This window comes from Oratosquilla oratoria, chromosome 18, assembly GCF_046742065.1.
Source record: "Oratosquilla oratoria isolate Oo_2021 chromosome 18, ASM4674206v1, whole genome shotgun sequence".
Lineage (NCBI taxonomy): Eukaryota > Metazoa > Arthropoda > Malacostraca > Stomatopoda > Squillidae > Oratosquilla > Oratosquilla oratoria.
Window position 1 is genome coordinate 43,357,497 of NC_134794.1, and position 10,000 is coordinate 43,367,496.

The 10,000-nt window shown below is 34.6% G+C and overlaps 1 protein-coding gene across 1 annotated transcript in view; it reads right to left on the reverse strand.

The window, feature by feature from the left end:
• The window catches only part of LOC143035178 (uncharacterized), a 121,720-nt gene that overhangs the window by 91,654 nt on the left and 20,066 nt on the right, over positions 1-10,000 (reverse strand). Inside the window, exon 2 of the mRNA XM_076201844.1 lies at positions 7,659-7,791. Coding sequence (XP_076057959.1) covers positions 7,659-7,761 — 103 coding nt within the window. The 5' untranslated portion in view covers positions 7,762-7,791. The remainder of the gene's footprint in view (positions 1-7,658; positions 7,792-10,000) is intronic.

A 10,000-nucleotide genomic window follows, 5' to 3' on the forward strand; every position in this document is an offset into this window, starting at 1 on the left:
TCGTATTTTCTCTTTTCTTCTCTGCACACTTGTACATATTCATTTCTATAACTAGTATATATTTTCCATTTTTCAGGTCTTTTGTATTTTTCCATTTCATCCAAGCTTTAACCCTTGTGTCTTTTAATTCCCTACATCTTTTGTTGTACCAGCACTTTACATATTTTCTTGCTTTTGTCTTGGAACATACTTTTCCACTCCTTTATCAATTTTTGGCAATATATTCAATTTCTCTTCTACTGTTGTTTCCTCCTGTATTCTTTCCCAGTCTTCTTTTTGAAAGAATTCTCTTGTGTTATCAAAATTTGTTTTTTCATACATCAATCTTCCTTTTCTATATTGTTCGTTTTTTCATGTATCTTTCTTCATTTAGTTCCAGTTCAACCAATATGTGGTCACTTTCACTTATTGGTGTCTTATATTCAATCTTCTCCACTATTTTAGGTTCTGATGTGATCATTAGGTCCAGTCTCGATGGTTCTTCCTCATTTCTACACCTAGTATTCTCTTGTATCCATTGCGTCATTGTATGTTCTATAATCATATCAAGTAGTACATTTCCCCATAGGTCATCTCCACCCTTCACTGTCATCTCTTCCCAGCAGATTTCTCTACAATTAAAGTCACCCATTATAACTATTCTTCCTCCATCTTCCATTATCTTATTTAGTGTTATCCTTGTGTCTTCTAACATATTTTCGTGTTCTTTCTCTTCCCACGAAGCCGTTTTAGGAGGCACATAATTTACTACAAACTTCCTGCTCTTCCCATCATTGTTCCTCCACTTCCATCATAATCATCTCTATTCTTTCCATATGTGACATTCCTCACATTTATATCCTTCTTAGTCAGGAACATAACTCCACCCCTTGTTTTACCTCTCCGTTTCTAATCCAATAATTATATGCACCATGTCCTACACTGTTGGGTGGTAACCTTTTAATTTTGTCTCTACAATTCCCATTATGTCCGGTTCTTTTTCCTTTGGGTAATCATTCAGTTCGTTCAAGCCTGTTATTAAGCCATCTATATTTGTGTAAGGCACTTATAATTTTCTGCTACTTCCATTGTGTTTTCCGTTTCCCTTCTGTTTTTCTCTGCTATGAACAATTTCCTCACTTTTATTTTTTTTTTAGCTTCTAGTCTTTTTGTTTTCTCCTCCTCTCTTTCCTCTTTATTCATTTCTCTTTTTATCCATACCTGTTTATATTGATCACTGCCTGCTACTTTCCCTGTTTTTGCTAAGATATTCTCTGCTGTTATTTATTATCTGAATTTAACCTTAATTGGTCTGGTCTTATCTATATTCTATTTCTCTAGTCTATATATTTCTTTTATTTCTTTCACTGTTTCTGGTTCATCTTCTTGAACTACTTCTAATATCTTATTTACTTTTTCCTTTTCTTCCTTTATTCTTGTAGTCCTATTTAGATTATACTTCTCTTCCATCCCTAATATAATTATACATTTCTTTTTATCCGCTAAGTCTCTTATTATATTCTCCTTCTCCCTCATCACTTTAATAACTGTGTCCTTAGTTTCTTTCATCTGCTGTTCCATTATACCACTAATTCAAATTTGTTGTTCTCTTAAACTTTTTTCCAACCACTTTCCTCTTTTGCTATGGACTCCTTATTCTCTTTATTATTCCTATTTAATTCCTCATTCTCATCCCTTGCTTCTCTTAACTGTCTTTCTAATTCTTCTATTTCTTTAGTTAGGTTTTGATTCTCCTTCTTTAGTTCTTTGAGTAATCAACTCTATTTGATTAAACCTAACTTCCCAATTTTTATTAATTTTAGTTTCTCCTCTAGATTTACAAGTCGGGGGAGGTTGTCATTTCCTCCCTCACTAAGTCCATGGAAATAGTTATCTTCACCTCCCATTGTGCTGCTCTTATCTATATTTCTAATTTTTACATTATTACTAATCTCTTCGACTTCGCCATTATCGTCTGGCCGTCTTCTGCTGACATGGCGTCTGACTTTCTGGACCCAATCTTCCCCTTCCTCCTTTCCTTCCATTTTCCTCAGTAATCCCTCCCCTTCTCCTTTTTCTTCACCTTCCCACTACACCACGAGCTTTCCCCTTCCCTATTAATACAACATAGGTATTTGTCGTTGTGATCCTCGAAATTTGAAGATATCACCGGAGTCCAGACTTCGCTGCCACCCCGACCGACGTGTGTGTGTGTGTGTGTGTGTATTTACCTTGTATTTTACGGGAAGGGGAGCTATGCTCGTGATCTCCCGTCTTCATATTTCATTTTATCTAAACTATTTTAAAATTCATGTATTGTTTTTGCACACACCACTTTCTCATCTAACTTGTTCCAACTGTCTATTACTCTGTGAGGAAAGCTGTTCTTTTTCACATCTCTTCTATAGCTGTCTTTTTTTATTTTCTTTCCATGTCCTCTTGTATTTCTGTCATCCCATTTTATCAGATTCTCTCTATCAGTAATTTCTATGCCTTTCATGATTCTGTAAATAGCTATCAAATCTCCTCTCTTCTTTGCTCTAGTGTCTGTAGTTCAAGTTTTGCTAGTCTCTCTTCATATGATAGTTTTGAGAGTGTTGGTGCCAATTTTGTAATTGCTCTTTGTATTCTTTCAAGTGTTTTTATGCATTTTTTTTTTTGCACTTGGTGACCATATCGTTGCTGCATATTCCAATCTTGGTCTTATCAGGGTGATTAGAATTTTCTTCACCATTTCTTCATCCAGGTATGTAAATGCCACTTTGATTGTTCTTATTAAATTATAGGTTTCTCCAAAAATCTTATTTATATGTTTTTCAGGTGACATATTATTCATAATAATGACTCCCAGGTCCTTTTCATTTTCTACTTTTTTTATTCCTTCTCCCAATTTATATGATCCTGTTATTCTGTTTTTACTTTTTCCAAATTCCATTATACTACACTTTTTTGTATTGAACTCCATCTCCCACTTCCTACTCCATTCCTGTACTATATTTAGATCTCTTTGTAGTGATTCACAATCTTCTTCCGTGTTCACTTTTTTCAATAGTTTTGCATCATCTGCAAAAAAGCTCATATAGCTTTCAATTCCTTCATCCATATCATTAATATATATAGCAAACATTATTGGGGCCAGAACTGTTCCTTGTGGAACACCGCTTATTACTTCATCCCATTTTGAGTGTTGATCTCTTATCACTACTCTCATTTTTCTTTCTTGCAAAAAGTCTTCCATCCAATTTAGCAGTTTGCCCTGTATTCCTCCTTCAGTTTCTAATTTCTTAAGCAACTTCTTATGTGGTACTTTGTCAAAAGCTTTTTTTAGGTCTAAAAATGCACAATCAGCCCATCCATCTCTTTCTTGTATTATATCTATTAGTCTTGAATAGAAACATATTAAATTGGTGATGCATGATCGTCCTTGTCTGAATCCAAATTGCCTTGGATTGAGCACATTGTTTTTTTCTAAATATTTTACCCATCAATTTTTGACAATTCTTTCACAAATTTTTGCTATTGTACTTGTTAGAGAGACTGGCCTATAGTTGTTAGGGTCTTCTTTATATATAGGTACTATATTTGCTTTTTTCCAATCTTCTGGAACTTTACCTTCTTTCAAGGAACTGTTTATTATGCTATGTATTATGTCTGCCAGTTCATTCCTGCATTCTTTCAAAATCCAGTTTGCTACTTCATCTGGTCCATGTGATTTTCTGACATCAAGATTACTCAAGTGATTCAATATTTCATTCTTTGTTACTTCTATTTCTTTCATAGGGGGGACTTTCTCTTTCCATTCGATCTCTTCAGGTTGTATGTTCTCCCTTGTAAACACCGATTTAAAATGTTTGTTCATAATTTCTGCCATTTCAATTTCCTCTGTATTCAACTCCTTGTCTTAATTTCTCTAAATCTTGTTTGTTTTTCAGTTTGTTGTTTACAAATCTGTAGAATAGTTTTGGTTGATCTTTACATTTTTCTATGACATCTTTTTCATATTTTCTCTTTTCCTCTCTGCACGCTTGTACATATTCATTTCTATAAGTATATATTTTCCATTTTTCTGGTCTTCTGTTTTTCTTCAATTTGGTCCAAGCTTTGTCTCTTTTGTCTTTTATCTCCCTACAACTTTTGTTGTACCAGCATTTTACATATTCTTTTTCTTGTTTTTGTCTTGGGACATACTTTTCTACTCCTTTTTTATAGATTTTTGTCAAAATATTCCATTTCTCTTCTACTGTTGTATCTTCTTTGTGTATCCTTTCCCAGTTTTCATTTTGGAAGAATTCTCTTATTCTATCAAAATTTGTTTTCATACATCAAGCTTCCTTTTCTATATTGTTCATTTCTTTTCATGTATTTTTTCTCATTTAGTTCTAGTTCTATCAATATGTGGTCACTTTTGCTTATTGGTGCCTGGTATTCTATCTTTTCCACTATTTTAGGTTCTGGTGTGATTATTAGGTCTAGTCTCGATGGTTCTTCTTCATTTCTATACCTAGTGTTCTCTTGGATCCATTGTGTCATTGTGTGGTCAATAATCATCTCAAGTTAAACACTTCCCCATGAGTCTTCTCCACCCTTTACGGTCATCTCTTCCCAGCATATTTCTTTGCAATTATAGTCGCCCATCATAACTATTCTTCCTCCATCTTCCATTATCTCGTTTAGTGTTACTCTTGTGTCTTCTAACATGCTTTTATGTTCATTCTCTTCCCATGAGGCTGTTTTTGGGGGCACGTAGTTTATTACAAACTTTCTGCTCTTGTTATCTCTATCTTCTACTTCTATCATTATCATCTCTACTTTATTGTTCCCATATGTGACTCTCTTCACGTTTATATCCTTCTTAGTCAGGAACATAACTCCACCCCCTTGTTTTATCTTTCTGTTTCTAATCCAATAATTATATGCATTGTGTCCTATGCTGTTGGGTGGTAGTGGGCCTTTTAATTTTGTCTCAACAATTCCCATTATGTCCGGATCTTTTTCTTTCAGATATTTGTTCAGTTCATTCAGTCCAGTTATTAATCCATCTATATTTGTGTAGGATACTCTTAACTTTGTTATTTCCATTGTATTCTCTGTTTCTTTTGTGTTTCTCTCTTTTATGTTCCATTTCTTCAATTTCATATTCACTACTCTCCAGTAGAATTCTTGTTTTTCTGTCTCAGTTCTGGTCTCGTTTTTTTTTTTTTTCTTAGCTTCATATCTATTCCTTATTTCCTCCTCTCCTCTTTATTCATTTCCCTTTTTATCCATACCTTTTTATATTGTTCACTTGTTGCTAGTTTCCCTGTTTTGGATAAGATATTCTCAGCCGTAGTTTGTGACCTGAATTTAATCTTAATTGGTCTGGTCTTGTCTGTACTATATTTCCCGAGCCTGAATTTCTCTTCGATTTGTTTCATTATTTCTGGTTCATCTTCCTGAACTAATTCTAGTAAATTTCTAACTTTTTCATTTTCCTCTTTGATTCTTGTGGTTCTATCTGGGTTATGTTTCTCTTCCATTCCTAATATAATTATACATTTCTTTCTGTCTGCTAAGTCTCTTACTATGTTCTCCTTCTGTCTCATCACTTTAATAACTGAGTCTTCAGTTTGTTCATTCATTTGCTGTCTGATTATGTCAGTGAATGCAACTTTGCTATTTTCTTGGATTTTTTTCCAACCCTCCTTGTTCTCCTTATTATTCTCCTTTAAGACTTTATTCTCTTCTTTTACTTCTTTTAACTGTTTTTTTAATTCTTCAATTTCCTTAGTTAAGTTTTTGTTCGCCTTCTCTAGTTCTTCCAATTTTTCAACTCTCTGCACAATGTTGTTAACGTGACCGAACCTAAATTCCCAGTGCTCGATCATCTTATCGAGTTTCTCTTCTAGTCTTGTTAATCGGGGGGGGTTTGTGTCCCCCCCACCCTCTTTAAATTCCTGGAAAATATTCTCATTATCTTCTACTGTATTGCTCTTATCTATACTTCTAATCTTTACATTTTTGTTAGACATTTCGTCATCGCTAAATTGGTCCGGACCTCGTTTGTTTAGATTTCGTCTGCCTGCCTGGGCCAAGTCCTCACCTTCCTCATTTCCTTCCATTTCCCTCAGTAATCCCTCCCCTTCTCCTTTTTCCTTACTTTCCCTACACCACGAGCAATTTCCCCCCACCCTGTAAATACAATAGGTACTTCCTTTGCTTTGGGATCCACGAAATTTCACTTTTTCTTCAGAACGTCTTCTAAGCCGTCCGTTCGTTGAAGTGTGTGTGTGTGTGTGTGTGTGTGTGTGTGTGTGTGTGTGTGTGTGTGTGTGTGTGTGTGTGTGTGTGTGTGTGTGTGTGTGTGTGTGTGTGTGTTGCCTGACAAGGCACAGATACCTCCTGTTATGACCTATTCAGAACTGTATTAGTATTAGTATTTTTTTTCGAGTCCAGTCTGCCACCAAAAGTCTTGTTATCTTATCTGAGTGATCCCGGTGATTACAAGTACCTTTCATAGGACCAGTAACCCCTCTGTTAGGGACTTTTGCTCAGGGTGTCTTTTCTCATTTAAAATTCAAACCGTTTTCTAATTTACTAGTTCGATCCGCTTGCGGGGCGGATCGAACTGGTAAATGGTGCATTTTTGTTTTAGGTTTTCTGGGGCACCTGGGCAATACACTTTGTTTTACTTGTTGGTTTATTTATCTATTTGTCTGCGTATGGTGCATGCGAATGAATTGTGGTACTGAATCGTTCCGCGATTTCTATGTAACTCGGTGCCGTTTGTTGTCTTACACTAACAACAATAATAATAATAATAATAATAAATAAATAAAATAAAATACAAAATAAAAAACAAACAAAAACGAAAAATAAATTAAAATAAAAAAATAAAAAAAAACAGTTGCGTTTCCAAAATTTGAATTTTAATTAAAAATCGAATTACTTTTAAATCACGTATCAGTCTTGAGGATCCACCATTCATAATTTCTCCTTCTTAGATAAAAAAAAAACAATAAATAAAACAAACAAATAAATGAATAAATAAACAAATACAAAGAATCATGTGAAAAACCACGTTTGGTCTCGTCTTGAGTCTTGAGGATGACCAGCATAAAGATCTGCAGTTCCGTTTTGCCCGTTTTCCCCAGCAGACCTTTCGATACATACATGATGAGAAGCGAAATTTACTAAATAACTATATTAACTAAATAAACAAATTAATGAATGAATAGATGAATAAAGAAGCAAATAAAGGATAGATTGATGCACATATAGACTAACACACGGCTCGATGGTGCAGTGGTACTATTCGCAATCGCTAACCCAGCGGTCCAAGTTCGATTTCAGGCCAGGGCTGAAATAATTTCAACATCGCTGCACTGAAAGCCTGCACTCCAACTCGTATGAGCAAGGAGTTGAGGAGGGGGAGTTTGGACATGGCATATATGACCTCTGAGCTATCATCTGGGAAGGTAATAGCTATCGATCACTCGTCCAACACTTGATCCAAGACTATATTGAAACATAAAAATTACAAAAGATATATAAACACATATATAATGGATGCACGTGTATACATATTCAATAAATAATCAAATAAAATTAAAATATAATTATAAATACAGAAATGTTGTAGAGGTGAATGTCGAGTGATGGGTCTTCTCCACACTCAGGAGTACCAACTTAACCCTACTCACCACGGTAGAATGTGCCGTTAATATTTAACCGGACGATCCTCTGCGATCTGACTTCCCCCTCCGCTCCTTGGCACCCTCCCTCACCGTTTAGCGTAGGTGCCATGAATTCTCCAAATTCTCACTTCTCCAGGAACTGGAACGAGACAAACATAACAATCAAGCACTTCAGTGTCAATGAAACTTTAATCTGTGGGTGTGAAGGGGTAGAGGAGGACGATGTCATGGAAATTAATCAAATAACCCAGCTGGTGAAAAGAACATCGCGATGCATTTCACCGCTTACGAAAACGGCAACTATCAACTCGCCCTTGGAAAAAAAAATCGAGGTGCTCCAAGGAGCTAAACAAAATAACCTGGTGGCTAACAGAACACAAGGCTAAGTGGGGCGGAGGGGGTTCACTAAGATCCAGTGAAACCCTTTCCTCACTTGAGAGAACGCCACACAAATGAAGATTTAACCCACCCGGTCCTGCAGACCTATTTATCCTTGGAAAGATTAAAGCCGCTGGATGGCAGCCAGAAATTTATGTAGGACCCCCAGCAATTGGGCCTCAGGGCGCCCATAACTATGACTCAGTTTAAGAGTCCTATGACCTTGTTGTCCTTCTTTAGGGGCACGACTGTACCTCATTTTATCGAGAACCTTACCATACCAATAAACACCAAAAACCATTGTGAATACCAGCAAAAAAATATGTATTATATATATTATATATATATACATATATATACATATATATATATACATATATATATATATACATATATATATATACATATATATATATACATATATATATATATACATATATATATATACATATATATATACATATACATATATACATATACATATATACATATACATATATACATATATATATACATATATATATAATATATATATATATATTATATACATATATGCATATATATATACATATATATATATACATTATATATATATATATATATTATATATATATATCAAGGACTACTATTACACAGGACGTGCGCACCCAGATCCCTGGGTCCGCTAGCGGAGGCCGTTGCTTTCTTTGTAACCATACATTTTATAGTGGACAAATATATCAAAACTAGAAACCTAACATTGTATATAGGACAAATATATAAACTATTGACTTAATCAATGCAGTATAAGTTAATATAAACTTTTATAGTGAAATAAGAAATTATTTTTAAGGCACTGTTATGCTTTGAAATGCCAATTTTAGCCGGACTTAACAGGTATTATTGTATGAGGTTAGTGGACACCAGGGTTGGCGATTTTTTTTTTTTTTTTTTTTTTTTTTAATATAAAAAATATATTTTTTTTTATTTAAAAAAGATTTTATTTTTATAGATTTTAAATATTGTGGGATTGCTGTCTGATATGCGATCTGATTGCTAAAGGACATTTTTAGCATATCAATATAAGGAGCAGTGTTATATAGACTTGCCACAAGTATACAAGGAACGGTATAAGCCGTATGTGAGGACGGTATGCTCAGGTTCACTCGATTCCTCCAAGAGTTTTCTCATCTTGGTGACATCTGCTGCATTGTCTGTCACAACACTTCCAATGTGACAACCAAAATCTTGTTCAGCCTTCTTGATCGAATTTTGTACAAGTTGTAGAAGATATTCAGCAGTGTGAGGTTTCCTTGATGTGTCTATTGTGTCAACTAAATAAATCTGACTAGTGGATGTTGTTAGAGTGACACATATTATGGGCTCATTATGGATGTTAGACCACCCATCAATTGAAAGACATACAGTTTCATTATTCAGGCCATCTGCACACTTTTTATATTTCTTTTCATACACAAGATCCAAGTACTTATCAGCAATATCTTTTCTGGATGGAGGAATATAACCTGGCCTCTGGTTCTGAACCATCTTGAGAAACTGAGGATGCTGAACAAGACGAAATGGTGAATTTGTAGCAAATATAATTCTTGCAACTTCTTTGTCGAGATTTTCCTTTTGAGAGGCTGAAGTTTTTATGGTAAATCTGTCCAGAGATGTTGATGACTTTCTTTTAGATGAAAATGATTTAGCAGAAGTGGCGCCTGTGGAGGAGTCTCATAGTGACCTTTTTAATGGTGGAGTCAGGTTTGCAGATAATTCAAGTGGAGCCGATGATGAAGGGATTGAAGCTGTTGATACAGATCCTGAAATGGGAACAGAAAAATTTAGCATATTTCATAATTTATAAATAAGTAAATGAATGAATACAGTATGATTTAGGCTACTTTTGAGTACAGTAGTTATTTTTTTTAGATAATGATCATATTCCCACAAGCCACTAAATTATTTGGAAATAATTAACAGGATATGAA